The sequence below is a fragment of the Styela clava genome, chromosome 9 (assembly GCF_964204865.1).
Source record: "Styela clava chromosome 9, kaStyClav1.hap1.2, whole genome shotgun sequence".
Classification (NCBI taxonomy): Eukaryota; Metazoa; Chordata; class Ascidiacea; order Stolidobranchia; family Styelidae; genus Styela; species Styela clava.
In genome coordinates, this window is record NC_135258.1 from 5,790,757 (window position 1) to 5,805,650 (window position 14,894).

The 14,894-nt window shown below is 32.9% G+C and overlaps 1 protein-coding gene and 1 long non-coding RNA gene across 2 annotated transcripts; both read left to right on the forward strand.

Annotated features, from left to right (window-relative positions):
- The first annotated feature begins 266 nt into the window (after window positions 1-266).
- On the forward strand, window positions 267-2,074 carry LOC144427173 (uncharacterized). Its single transcript, XR_013477796.1, has 4 exons — window positions 267-364; window positions 654-818; window positions 1,560-1,650; window positions 2,030-2,074. It is a non-coding gene; the product is annotated as an uncharacterized LOC144427173 (long non-coding RNA).
- A 1,072-nt stretch (window positions 2,075-3,146) lies between these two features.
- Window positions 3,147-14,137, forward strand: LOC120340034 (G-protein coupled receptor GRL101-like). The gene is made up of 15 exons (XM_078116486.1): window positions 3,147-3,208; window positions 3,641-3,752; window positions 5,214-5,318; window positions 5,700-5,763; window positions 6,198-6,293; window positions 6,573-6,702; window positions 7,193-7,335; window positions 7,879-8,060; window positions 8,241-8,363; window positions 8,676-8,783; window positions 10,170-10,391; window positions 10,877-11,022; window positions 11,161-11,337; window positions 11,813-11,905; window positions 13,290-14,137. Exons 5-15 carry the CDS (start codon window positions 6,222-6,224, stop codon window positions 13,325-13,327), a joined length of 1,434 nt encoding a protein of 477 aa, XP_077972612.1. The 5' UTR covers window positions 3,147-3,208; window positions 3,641-3,752; window positions 5,214-5,318; window positions 5,700-5,763; window positions 6,198-6,221; the 3' UTR covers window positions 13,328-14,137.
- Window positions 14,138-14,894: the final 757 nt, after the last annotated feature.

The following is a 14,894-nucleotide window of genomic DNA, read 5'->3' on the forward strand; positions in this document are numbered from 1 at the left end:
AAAAGTTTCACACGTCATACGAGATGCCGAACCCCGAAAAACCGACTTGTCATTATGTGGGTTGATGGAAAATGCAAATAATACCTAAATTTTACTACTTATTCATACTATGTTTTCCGAAGAAGTGAACGCTCTATGATGAGTACCTGAAAAGCAAATCAAAATTAAAAGTGTTTACTTACTTTGGAGAGATCCTGTATATAACGTGCTTCCTAGCAACTTGTTTCATCGAATTAAAAATAGTTGAACGTCTTTTGGTTATAGGATTTTACTGTTAACATACACATCACTACTAACTGGCATTATTACTGTTTTATTTTATATTCAGGGGTGGACGAGTGTCTGTGCAATAACACCAGGGAAAGTGAGTCAATTTTCATAATAATCAATAATATATCAGCATATTTAAGCAAATAATTGTGACGTGAGTTATACACACTCCGGTTTAGTATTATCGCCCCAAGATTCGATTTGTGACCCAAGATTCGATTGGTGACAACAACAACTTGAATACATATAAATTGTTTATTTAACTAAGTCAATTTTTAACTTGGACGACATAACTCACTGGTTTAGAGGGAAATATATACAAACAAGTATTTCACTATATAATGAAGTACTGCAATTTTTTTATTTTCCTATATCGCTTTCAGAAAAAGAATTGTTAAACGAAAAATGTTTTCACTGTCTCAATCATCCGACCATCATAAAGTTCGGTAAAGTGTGCGATGGTATTTTCCATTGTCCCGATTTATCTGATGAATGCATATGTAGAAAACGAGGCCCACCACCTGAATTATGCAATTACGTAGACTGGGGTAAGGCTTTTCTTTGTAATATATATTTTTTTTTCATAAGATTTTGCATCAAGACATAATCGTAAAGTTAATACATTGGAGCCTTAAGTTTAACAATGTTAATGAATATATGAAAAGCCATATGACAAAAGTTTCCAATCACCAATCTGCGAAACAGTCTTTTAGAAGCCATTGTCGGGCGAGTTGTGACATTTTCAAATTTTGCGAAAACACAAATAGGAGTCTTATCGTTTTCACTATTAATTTTTTGCGACACACGACAGTCAGGTAACCAAATATCGCTTTATGTGATTAGGCTAATACACATTTTTTTGTTTTTGTTTTATTAGTTTCAATATTTTGCTGCCGGTCCGCCATCATATATAATGAATGATACAGTTCGCCCAGAATATACATGTTGGAAACATCTTCGTTAATGCGTGTCGTTGATTATATGTTTGTTTTTTAATCCGGAACAAACGATTCCGCGGCTTCAACAATTGTAAGAACATAAGTCGTTCGATTTATATTATGTTAAATTTCTTTCCTATCAAATGCCGTTGACATATTCGAAGTATTTCACTGGTTCTTCCTTCCTCGATATAGTTTACGTTATCACGGTCAACATATAAGCGACTAAGCATATTGTTTGTTGGTTTATATAGATAGCCGTTTAAGCCGAGCAGTGATATTCTAGGAAACCCGCTTCCACAAAAATATAATTCCCGCTAACAAGCCCGATAATCAGAGTTTTTTGTTCAGGTCAAAACCAATCTCCATCGCCGCAATGGAAATGCAGCACAGGCGACAATTCGCATGAGTTTATTACTTCAACGAAAATTTGTAACGGAATGTGAGTTTGGGACAAATGCTTGAGCAAAAAATATCATATATCTTTTACTTCTGTTGAATGCTATATGTTTCAATTAAAACGAGATTATATTTATCCCTATTTGTAGTCATGTAGATATCAGTGGTTTACTAACAGCAATAACAATTTTAGCCGCATTTGTAGAATAAACTTCCAGATATTTTAGCATTTCGGATATAGACGGTCTATTTTATTGGAGATACTTTGATTACTCTAAACATAGTTGCGTAATACGATGTCAACTTAATAGCATGGTGTCTAGATTCGACTTTTTGTATTTGAGTCGCGTAAAATGCGAAGATGTGAACAATGCTCAATAAAACAAAATACTAACTACAACCTTAATTCAAATACTTTTTAGCGTCGACTGCAAAGATTCGTCGGACGAAACAAATTGTGAAAACAAAACACAATTTAAAAATTTGCCAAAGGTTTTAGCAGAACCAGAAAATACTACTCTGATTTATCGCACCTAATAATAATAACCAATAATTTGACATCATTTCACGTCTAGTTTTTGGTGGGTCTATTTTTTCGGAAGAACTTGTATACCACTAAAAATCGTTTGATATAAAATGAAAGGACCTCCTGAAGCATGGTACGTCTAAAAAAGAATGAAAATTTTCGTAACCAGGTATTTCGGTAAATTGCTAGTGGATCACTCATCGGCACCAATGATTATTACCATTACATGCATTAGGAATAGATAGTAAAGCTGAAAAACGTAAAAATAACAAAGGAATAACGAGTCTTTGCATTTGGTTTAAATTAACGTTTTTCTTCTCTTAAATATCCCGGCTAGGACCGTGTACCGAGATAACAGTGTTCGATGTCTACCGCGTTATCTCGAAGAACAAACGCGTGATAAAACCAAAGATTGTTGACGTGAGAGAAACTGATCGTCTCTAATTAAAAAATATTTATACAAAATATAAAAATTGCCGGATTTGCCCATCCCTTTTTTACACCAAACAAAATGTTCTTTCGTGCATTTTACCCATTGCTGTCAATTCACCTCTTCGGGTATTAGTTGAATTTTTCCGCATACAATTTGTGGGATTTACGTGAACCATTTCCTCACAAATGCAGGCAGTTAAATTTTTTTTGTCATTTATTTTGGTCTCTGTTCTTTGGGGTTTGAGTTTTATCTGTTTTTCAATGAATTTGCACATAAGACATGTTCATATAATTCGTTCATTTTATCCAACTTATTTAAGGGAATTTACTTTCAATGGTAAAATAGGGCAACGCTGAATACAAAATGAACAAATCAGACAATTGTGAAATTTCAGACATGCCGATGATGCTTTTTTTATTTACCAATTTCTATACTTATAGTTTTTTCTCAAACAGCGAATAATCCGAAAACTCGTCTTTCTAAACAATGCCTTTATTAAAATTGTTTGGTTTTCAAAAGGTAATTTAGTGACCTTAAGTATTAGGTTTTTCTTAAAAATATACTATAAACTATTTTTAGGTTCAATAGTGGCTGATGGAGAATTGAAGACTTGCAAGGCAGATTATCAGTGTCCGGGTTCAGGTTGATATAATTCATTGATTTAAATTAGCTGAAAAATAGCAACAGCTCAAGTTCAAATTAATAATCACAACATATAGCAATCGCTGCTTATCTTATCAATTAAATCCTAGATCTGAAATGGGTAACATTTGCAAGTTTTTCATTGAGATGTATTTTACGTATTAAAGAATAATAAAATCAGACTCCAACACTCATTATCCCAACACATTATTCGTTTGCCAATCCTTCGTTTCAAAGGTTGCCTCACTCTTACTTGGAACAGAGTTTTCATTTGTTGTTGTTGTTTTCCCCGGTTTATTTGTCCAGTTTAATCAACTCTTTCTGTTAGAATTATTGAATATTGGTCATCTTTGACTGCAAGTTCAAAAACTACATTCTAATTTAAAACTGACAGATAATCATTTCACTAACTGCCATTTTCGTACTTAAAAGTATTACGAGGAGTGAAGTGTGATGGAGTCATTGATTGTAAATACGCATTAAAAGAAGAATGTAGAGATTGTGCAAATAAACCAGCATTTTGCTCTCGACTTAGAAATTATGGGTAAGTGAAGTTTAATATTCCAGAATTTATAGATCAACCAACTGTGGAGGGTAAAACTACAAAATCCCCAATGCTTCTAAAGCGGGGGTGCAAATAACACACGAATACGTGGTGAGCATTGTACGCTAGTGGACTCGCGCAAAGCGGAAGGCACGAGTATAAAATACCAAAATTTAAAATAACTCGAATTTTCGGACCTGCCGAGATCACTCTTTGGGAGAGTACGTCGAAAATGTTTCTGCTGTTATCATCAAGTGTGACGAAACAAAGCTTAATAGCCACCCGAATATGTTATAACTCGTTATAGTTGGACTTAGCCTCATCCATGCATTTATAGCCAATATAACAGAATGTTTTTGTGTTGTGTAATGCAAAGGTAGATGGAAGCGGTCAAATTCCGTGGTCCAAAACTATTTTATCCGCTATGAAAAAAAGCGTGTAATCAGCGGGAGCGGAGAAGCATTTTATTTTTCCGTAAACGAGTTCAACTCTGTCGCTGGAAAGCAGATATGTGATATTTTTTCGGTTTCTTCCAACTCAGTAATAAAAAACTGTTAACAATTAACCGCTTAATCATGTTGTTTCAAGCGTGTCACGTGATTTTATTCAGAGATTTTCGCTCTCAGTAATGCGAAATTTTTAGCTCATTGACCGCAAGGACGCCACCGCACGTCGTCGCGAAATGCGCTTACCGTGCACTTTTTTGATTCCAACGTATGCCACTGTTGGACTAATTTTAACTACGCCCCTGCCTTGCGAGACCTGTTGTATATAAGACCAGCGACAGATATTTGTAGGCGTTGATTCATCATTTATAGATGCTGATAAGTTCATTGGGCTCGTGGATATGATTTTTTTTTGGCAAAAACATTTTTTCAGTAAATCTTCTGGTATCCCTGATTCAAGATCAGGAGCAAACTGTTAGCCCCCAAATGTGGCCCTATGCTCATTTATATGATCTTGCTGAAATACGATATGGTCTTTTGACATGAGTTTTTACAGATACTAATAATCAAAATCATTCATTATTAGATCGGCATCGAACGTCTCAAAATAGTCACTACCAGGTACTATCGTTCAAACTTTGTTTCAGGTTTGATTCCGAAAGTGAAAAATAAAGTTCAAAAACTTTGGTTGTTATGGCTAAAATTGTATAAAATCTGATATTTTGACCTGTAGAGCAAGCTACCATTTATTTCTTATTGATATTCAAACAACTATTGGTGAACAAACAAAACATCTCCTAAAAAAAAATTTAATGTCTTCAATCTTATTGACGAAGGCACTTTATTAGATCAATATATCTCTCATTCATCAAGGAATGTCTTTTTATATAGATATACATAGCTGAGCAAAAAAATGATCAATATGAAACATATCTGTACAAATCTTCCTGCAAAAGGATTTTACCTTGTTGTACTTCTGTTCGATTACGAATTATTGTAGAATATTTGTTGGCAGGGACAGGTATGAATGTAATGACGAAATACGGATCGATTCCAATAAAATTTGCAATGGAGTTAAAGATTGCTCTGATGGGGAAGATGAACAAAATTGTCCAAATAGGTATGCTACTTGTTATGTTGCGTTTTCAGACAGATGAAATATTTTGGCAATAAAAGTTCGAATATTTTACAATCAGCCATTTTGCATTTGCTTTCTTTGTAAAATAAAAGCTCAAAAGAGCTGCATAAATACAGCAGCCTATGTATAGAAATAAAGAAACTTTGGATCTCCAGAAGTATGTACAACAAGATGGCGCACAACCTGAACATAGTATGTGTGTATCGGTTAGGATTCAGGTTGTGCGACATCTTGGTGCGCATACTCCTGGAGCACCGAATCTTTACTACAAATTGAATCACCAAAGATCCCAGAAATTAAACAGATTTCTTGTATTGATATGTTTAATTACATATTTTATTCATTAATATATATTATTTGCAGGTTTCACTGCAATTCAGGATTTCCATTGCATGTATTCAATAGGACGGTGTGCAACAAACAAAAGGTTAAAATTTATTTAAAATTGAAATATTTGAATATCACAATGAATTCAATTGGCATTATCGTGAATTTATTCTACAGCATTTATTTGGCCTTGAACTATGAGTTGCAAAGTTTGGATATACGAGTAGTTGAAATATAAATATATCATATACTCTGAGAAAATGGTATCGTATTATTCCTTAAATATTACAATGTTCATAAATCTATGTTTTTGATTAGTTTATCGATCCGGATGAAATTTTTGTGTGAGGTTTTGCATTTTTCGGTCTATAGAAAATTTTACAACTAGAAAACAACGGTACTTTGATAATAAATTATCTAAACAAAATTAGACTAATTCGCTGCTCATTTGGGGGGATGGGTCATGAACTTGAATTCTCAAACCCCTTTATTTCATTAAATAAGCTAATGCATAATTTCCATGCATAATAACAGGATTGCGAAGATTTAAGCGATGAGATGCATTGTAGTAATGAAACACATTTTTACTGCAATGATGGAGGAGAACCAAAATTCATTGCAAAAATACAGGTTTGTCATATAATTCGAGTTTATTTGATAGTTTTCTGAAAGCTCTTTCTTCTGACGCTATGAAAATTTTTGATACTGCAAGATTTCCATTGCTTATTTGATAAGAGTTTTGTTTTTTATTACCCTCGGCAAGCATCTTTTAAATTAGGATTTCAAATTTATTTCTAAAATTTACAATAATTCATTTATTATCCAAGTAAGTGTGTACTGTTAAGAATGCCTAGATTTAAAGGTTTGTTTATAATTGAATAAATCCATATTTCTTGTTGGTATGAGCAGGTTTGCGATGGAAGCGAAGACTGCACAAGCAGTCTTGATGAATGTCTTGACAGATGTATTTCTAGTGCATTCTCCAATGTTAATTTAATGATCAGTAACGAACACTTTGTTTCATTTACATGGATTATCAGTGAGTTATTAATATTCTGAGGTTAATGCATTACTAGAAATTTCTTGCATTTTCCTGATATTCGAATATTGTGAGAGTCTGAATTTCTCATCGAAAATTTCAATTTGGATTTTTTAGACATAGATTTCATGATGCAGTGAGTTACTTGATTTAATTCTACACGTTATAAAATAAGATGGACATACGTAGCTTGTAATTCCTTGTTCGTATGTGACTATACCTCTTCTATGAAATAATGATGAATACTATTGCCGAATTTCAACTCAGCTTCTCATATTATTATTGTTACTTTGAAAACAATTACATGAATTTCTAGAGAGTGAAAATTATATTATACTTTTTTAGTAATTTTATCTTTTTTGTGTTCATAATCACCTCTTATACGAAATCATTCAAAGTTTTAATGTTTGTAAAAGCTTTTTCCTTGGCAAAATTGTCTTGAACTGCTTGGGTTGTGGTTATATCTCACATATGTTATTTTTTTATGAAGGTTTGTTTGCTGTTATTGGAAATTTATTCGTGTCAAGTAGATCGATTCGAAACATCTTCTTTTCTAAACAACAACTTTTAAAACATGAATTAATCATTAAATATTTGATATTTAACTTATCACTCTCGGACTTACTTGTAGGGGTAAGTGTACAATGTGTATAATTAACCTTTACCAACAGTTACTCAAACTTTGCTGATTTGAATCTCTACTCCCGAAGTATGTGAACCAAGATAGAGGACACCGGAACGTGGTATGTATACCAGGTTATGGTGAGGCCATAATTTCAGGTACAAATACTAAGGGAGTCACTTGGCTGGTCTCCGAACTCGTAATAGAACTAAAATAAGGAAACATTGAATAAAATTATGGCCTAATCTTACCTGGTACACATACTACGTTCCTGTGTCCGCCATCTTGGTTCACATATTTTGGGAATACATTTGAAACTATATGCATAATATTTCTGATGAATATGACTATGAATGGAATGTTTCTTTTTCATTTTAGCACCAAATAGTACTTCCTAATTTTTAAGAAATCCTGGTAAACTTATTTATCATAAGTGTAAATAATTTTGTTCAAAGAATAATTCAAGATTTCTTGTAAATAGTTGATCTAGATTTAAGATCATAACACTTACTGAATTATAAAAAAGTGAGATGAAAAATCATACTATTTTACAGTTATACACATTGGCCATTTGTATAAAGAATGCAACAATAACAAAGGATTATTGTAAAACGGATAGGCAGTGGCGAAGTGGATTCACATGTTCCGCTCTTGGAACTTTGCTTTTGATTGGATCAGAAAATTCAGTAATTACTCTAACCATTATTACAGGATTTCGAATGAAAACTGTATTGAGGTAAATTTGTTTCTATGTTTTTTCTATCAACCATGATATTTTTAAAACATTTTCATCGTCGATTGCCTATATTATCAACATAAATATTGTATATCGTATCAACATCTTATTGAATTGATCAGACAACAATATAGTGCGTTTTATTCGAGTAATAAAAATTCTTGAGTTTTGTCTTTGCAGGCCTTTTGCAAAAGAAACATCAATGAAAATGATCGCATGTCTGTTGACACTTTCATGGGTAGTTTCCATTGTGTTGGGACTTATCCCATTCTTCAATCAGGACTTTTTCATCGACAGCATTTGGTGAGGAAAGTAGAATTGTTGTTTTTAGACACAAAAAACAACTGAATTATTACGGTTTTCTCTTATGATAAAGCAACTTTTGTACATGTAAGAAGATCCTACCCTTCGTGTACAAGAGATATAATACTCTTGTATTGTTAACAGCGACATTCTCGTTTAAAACTGGTAAAGTGGCCATATAATTGATCACAACTTATTTAGAACTGACTTAAAATTTTATGATGACCTCTGATCTTTTTGAACTAATATTTCATATTTAGAATAAGCTTGCATAGTACAAATCAGACATGTTGACTGTTTGAAATATTTTAGGTACGACAGACATCCATTGTATTCAACTATTAATAAAAAGGATGTTGTAAATCTGTCTCGTTCACTTCTAACGAAACAGAGATTCGAAGATGATCCTGCTATAGAAGAGTAAGTACGAACTGCTAAGATATACTCAGAACTTTTCCCAATATTGTTACAAAAAACACTGCCGAAGATGAATATTATTTAAAGAAAATGATTTTCAAATTAATTTTTATTAGAATCATGTTTCTTGGGCAAATATTATCTACAAATTTTCACTTTTTCTCTTTGAACAAAGCTTTCTTCAAAGATTAAAAATTCGGGATACTGCATTCGAAAACAAAAGGTCAATTTCTCACTCGATAAAATGATTGGCTTATACCATCCTTTAGATCAGGCCTGCACAACATACGGCCCGCGGGCCGCATGCGGCCCGCTAGATACTTCTGTGCGGCCCGCGGGTGATTTGGAACCACGGCACTTCTCGGGTCTAACAATCAAAGCCAGCATTGTTATGCAAGCGCGCCGCTACTCCGATCATATTCGAAATCGTGAAATTTCTGTTTTGCACTAGTTTCAATAAATATCGAACTTTGTGTGAAATTGATGTGATCTTCGCGACCCCTAAAAATCGTCCCTCGACCCCTCGCTCCCCAGTTGGGAAACCCTGATTTAGATATCTCAGTATTCAGACTGAATCACACTTAAAACAATATCGGTATACAATCTCACACCCATTAGTGCATATCAGCAACCTATTAATAACCCCATTATTTTTACTAGCAGTTTATGAAATTGAAGTTTCTTTTTTGATTCAAATTTAGATTTAAAAAAAAATTCTTTCATTTATGAATGGTGCAGAAATTCTCGCACAAAAGATTTTACTCTATTTACTGTAAAATTTCAAATAAATTGGAGCAGATTTTGTAGAAAAATGTAATTTAACAGTCAAAAAATCTATTGCTACTAAACGGATTGTTTGTCTAGCCTACAATGAAAATATCCAATAAGGGTAGATATGACTAAATAAATTGTCATACATATATTTGGGACGATTTTACAAAACTGAACCTGAGTAAAATATTTTCCTGCAGTCAGTTTATACTGCAACACGCAATACCTAATTCTAATGAAAAAGAAATATTGAAAATGAAGGATGGGTTTTCAAGGTGGATGAACCAATTCAATACATATTTTCCATCTCATGTGCAAAAATACTGTAGGGCCTACCTTGGTTTTACTCAAGAAAATAAGATTCCTTTTATTTTTAAGCTCCCCAGTAATGAAAGTGTTTCATTAAATTTAACTGTTTTACAATATTATTTTGATTTGTAGTTCAGCTTGTTGTATATGTATGTGGCAAAGTTTGCGGCCCGCCGGGCCTTCAGATTTATGCTTGCGGCCCTCGTGGTAATTTGAGTTGTGCAGGCCTGCTTTAGATTGATTGACCAGCAGTTGAAACATGTGCTGTAACAATATCGTATGTGTAAAAAATCATTTTTTCACCTTTAGAAAACTTGGAACATGGTCGTTGCTAGAATCTCTAATCAGCGATTTAAATTCGACGTACAAGGTCGAACGTAGGTTTGGATATTACTCCACTCACGGAGTTTGCCTTCCCACTTTGTTCCCGAACCCTAATACTGATACTGCTTGGTTGTATTCGCTGTTCATCCTAATCGTAAACTTCCTGGCATTCATCTTCATTTTTATCGGTTACGTCAAGATATACAGGTATTTTTCGAATCAAGTATCTCTTTAAACCACAGATAAAAAAAGTCAATTTTTTTCATATTTAGGTTATGAAATAATGTATGAAATATATTTTCCACATAAATGTTTATTCGGAAACGTTTATTAGGAATTTTTATAATCTTCTGCGGTAATATTGCTGAGTGAAGTGTGATAGACTCTCTGTTGCTCCAAATTGTTAAATGAAGAAATGTGAATTGATTGAAAAATGACGACGAGAAGAATACAAGAAGGAATAGAAGAAATACATCATTGGAATAAGAATTTGGGAAATATTTTTTGTTTAGCAACACCTGACCATATAAATAAAGAATAAACACATCACATTTATTGGTAACACTACTATGAACTTAATGTACGTTTGCAGGTTCATTTGTGGCACGCTAAACAAATTGTTTACAGTGAGATGAATGAATCGACTTGATTTATTAATTTTTTTAAATAATCAATACTTAAAAATATTTCAGGAAAACTCGAGAAAAGAATGCTGCAGTCAGCGACAAATTAAGGGCAGAACTGGCAAGAAAGATGCAAACAAAAATTACCCGGATTATTCTCACTGATTTTCTCTGCTGGATGCCTGTCTGCATAATGGGCTTTTTACAAGTTTCTGGTGAGACGGTCTTTTACAACTTCATGTAAAAACACCATCTTCATGAATTTTATTTTAAATGAATATTGAATGAATTTTAATTTTATGTTGATCATTTAATTAATCTGTTACATTTAGAATATCTTTCTTTTTATACAGGCATCAACATACCATATGATGCATACGTCCCTGTAGGATTGATTATTATTCCGATCAACAGCGCCCTCAATCCTTTCTTATATTCGGATGTCCCTGATTACGTTTGGAAGAAACTGAGCCCCATCAGATCATGGATTTACAAAAATATCATGGGACGATGTGTTCGTGATAACTTTGGTAACCTTAATTCAATGATTCGAATCAATTTGGTGATAATTATGAGGAGAGGAATGCTGAAATCTGCGCCATCGTAGGGTGGTTTACGCATCCGCTGGTCAGTTACATCTTTCTCCACCATCAAGTCCATGCATCTGGAAAGAAATAACTTGCTAAATAATCCCATTTCCGATACGAACTGGTAACCAAACTAGATTATGATTAAGCCATTTTATCGAACTTTTTTTCCTTGGGATAAAAATCGCATTCCTGTTCTATAGGTGAACACGACATCGACATTTAATCTACGGATCCTGCACAACAACGTCAAATTATTCATTATTGCCGCATGCAGTTATAGCTAAACGGTTTATTTGCCATTTATGTATTTTTTATTTTCCGGTGATATTGCCAAACAAAGTGTGATTAGCTTTAAAGTGTCAAATGGAAGAATGTGAATGAATTCGGAAATTCACTCAATTTTTTCTTTTCAAAGATGAGAAGAAATCAAGTAGGAATAGAAGAAATGTTCAGAGTGGTTCATGTCGCCAGACGTATAGTTCAACAACTCAATTACAAAGAGTCGAAGGTATTGTCGTTAACGACTTATTCATATTTTATCCAATATTTTTTTCTATGTACCGTATTTCCCGGTGAATAAGTCTATCCGGCGAATAAGACGAGGCCCGTTTTTAAGCTGGAAAAACGGGGTTTTGCACATAACCTGCCAATAGGACGGGCAGTAAAATCGCAGCAACATCGAAATCTTAAATCACCATGCAATGCCTTTTGAGCGTTTGCGCATTGGTTAAAATAGCCTATAATGACAATTTCTTGTAGCGTAATATTAAATCCATAACAACTACGAGAATTCAAACTGTATTTCAATTTTAATCTAATTGTGTTCAACTCGCAGTTGCGTCCGCCATACAGGAACATTACCGATCTAAAATAACACGACAATCTGCGGACATAATAATATGAGATAAACTACCTGATTATATTTAGTTTTTATGAATAAATATACATATAAACAGCTAATATGAAACATACATATTCATCACCTCTAAATCTCCACAAAACGAAAAGTGTTGCTTCATTGGGATTATATGTTGTTTTTGATGGTTTTACGGTAGGAGAAAACCTTGAGTCAGCGATAATATCCCACCGAGTAAATTTATGTCAATAAAATGAATTAAATATACTTTACATTACCGTAATTACGGTATTATACACATAGCATAGTCGCGTCTGGGCCTGTCGGTAATTGTAGAACAAAAAATGTTTTTGTGATTTGCAAGGCCTAAATATTTTCTTGAATCTTTCACGGGCCATCTTGACATAAAACTTGAATGATGTTTCCGTTTTATTTTTAGTATTTTATAATGCCGCTCTTAAATCAAGAAAATTTGGGTCATGTATTCACGCCTTTGTTTATCTTAGCGTCTTGTCACACATGATTATGTGATATCTCGTATCTCACAACACAAGTGCCATGGTTGCTTGAGAGCAATAAAGTAATTATCGTTGTGCTCGCTGCAAATTTCTGACTTGGGAAGAATAAATGCTGAAATGAAAGATGTTTATGGCTCAAATAAGACATCACGATGACAAAGACAATTGACGATTTTCACTATTGCAATCCCACGTGTATCGGTAATAGCCACACAAATGCGGCAACTTCAAATATGATAATCACAGCATTAAAATTCCAGATTCACAGCACGAGAATCTCCTTATTTAACTCCCCCCTCAAAAAAAAAAATTAGGCAGAAAATTTGGGTCTAGAAAAGCGACTTATTCGCCGGAAAATACGGTATTTCAAAACAATATTCTCCAATTCACTATGCAATGATTGGATAAGACCACATCGACATGAAATCAAAACCGCTACAAAATGTTATCCCATTGTTTAACTAAAGCTACCCCAAAACCAAGCAATTAATTAATTTATTTCATTTTTTTAATTTCAGAAATTCAAACCTCAACCCAGCGCGAAACCACTTTTTAAAAGGATTGACAACAAATTTACGTTCTTTCCGTCAGATAACGGAAACACAGAAGAAACTTTTAAATAACCCGACATTCAAAACATGTTTTGATTTACATTTTTATTTTATGTCATATATTATAAATTTTAATTTTTTTCTGGCAGAATTTTCCCTGGTTTTTGCCTTAAACTTTGTCCCTGATTCCAACTTTAAGTTAGAGCATATATGAAAAATTATATTATTCTATAGATTAAATCAAATGTAATAGATAGAGGGAGTCGGAAGATTTTGTTGCATGGGAAAAAGAATTGAGAAAACAGAAAGGAATTTAAAATAAAGTTTGGAATCGAGTATGGCCAATGCTTAAAGCATCAATTCGATTAGTTTCTAACCGGATGTATGAAATATTATAAATTGTACTAATTCAAAAGAATCCAAAATAAATTGATGTCAGGTTAATTGAAATAGCATAGTCCATGAATTTCTGAACTTGACATAATTGCTGTTATTAATGTGCAAATCATGGTAATATTACTGTAAAAACATGACTTTATTAAAGCTACTTGCTCAACAATTTAGAGAATTCTTACGCACTTTCATACTTGCTCACACAAAAATTTGCTGTTTTAAATACTTTCAAAATATTTTCTCACCTTTTCACAAGATAATTACTTTAAGTGGTAATTGGATATAAAATTTGATGGCAATGTTCACACCGTAATTGACTGGTTCACCCCACTTAGCATATCTCATCATCATTATGGCAAAATTAAAAAAAAAAAAAAATTTTTGTAGACGTGTGTATCTATATCCCTGTGTGTTATAACAAAAAAAAAAAAAAAAAAAATTTGTAGATGTGTCTATCTATAGCACTTTGTGCCCTTATAACAAAATTCAAAAAAAAAAAAAATGGTAGATGTGTGTATCTATATCCCTGTGTGTTATAACAAAAAAAAGACAATAAAAATTTTGTAGATGTGTCTATCTATAGCACTATGTGCCCTTATAACAAAATTCAAAAAAAAAAAATTATAACAATATGAAAATAAAAACAATGAAAATTTTGTAGATGTGTGTGTATTTATATTTCTTTTTCTGTTTTATGAACTTTATTTCAAGTTGATGAGTTTGCCACAAAAATTTTACAGTCATAATATAAATTCCTTAACTATTTATTTTCGACTTGTATAAGTCTATACTTGAAAATGCAGTTATCAAACTTAAAATGTACAAATACTCTTCTTCAACAGACTATGAATTCCGTTTAATAATTCAGAATTGTCCAACTGACCGAACCCTGGAAGCACTTTTTTACAATGCTAATAATTTACGAGTTAGATTATATCCATGTGGAAAATTGAGAACGATACCAGCCGTATGTGCTACCATATTTATATAGATAAAACTACTTCCCGAGTCACTCAAAATAAAATAAAAAGTCAGAATATGCAATATGATGTAAGAATGTGAAACCGTTTCAATTTACAGCGGTTTTGAATGCTAGATCCTTTCAATAATAAAGCATACTTATGATTTGACAAATCATGCCAATAAAAAATCGAATGATATCCACATGCCTTATCTGTT

Coding starts and splice junctions, on each gene's coding strand:
- LOC120340034 (XM_078116486.1), top strand. CDS start 6,222: ATGCATTGTAGTAATGAAACACATTTTTACTGCAATGATGGAGGAGAA. Junction 11,023..11,160: donor GGGCTTTTTACAAGTTTCTG/GTGAGACGGTCT, acceptor CTTTTTATACAG/GCATCAACATACCATATGAT. Junction 11,906..13,289: donor TCAATTACAAAGAGTCGAAG/GTATTGTCGTTA, acceptor TTTTAATTTCAG/AAATTCAAACCTCAACCCAG.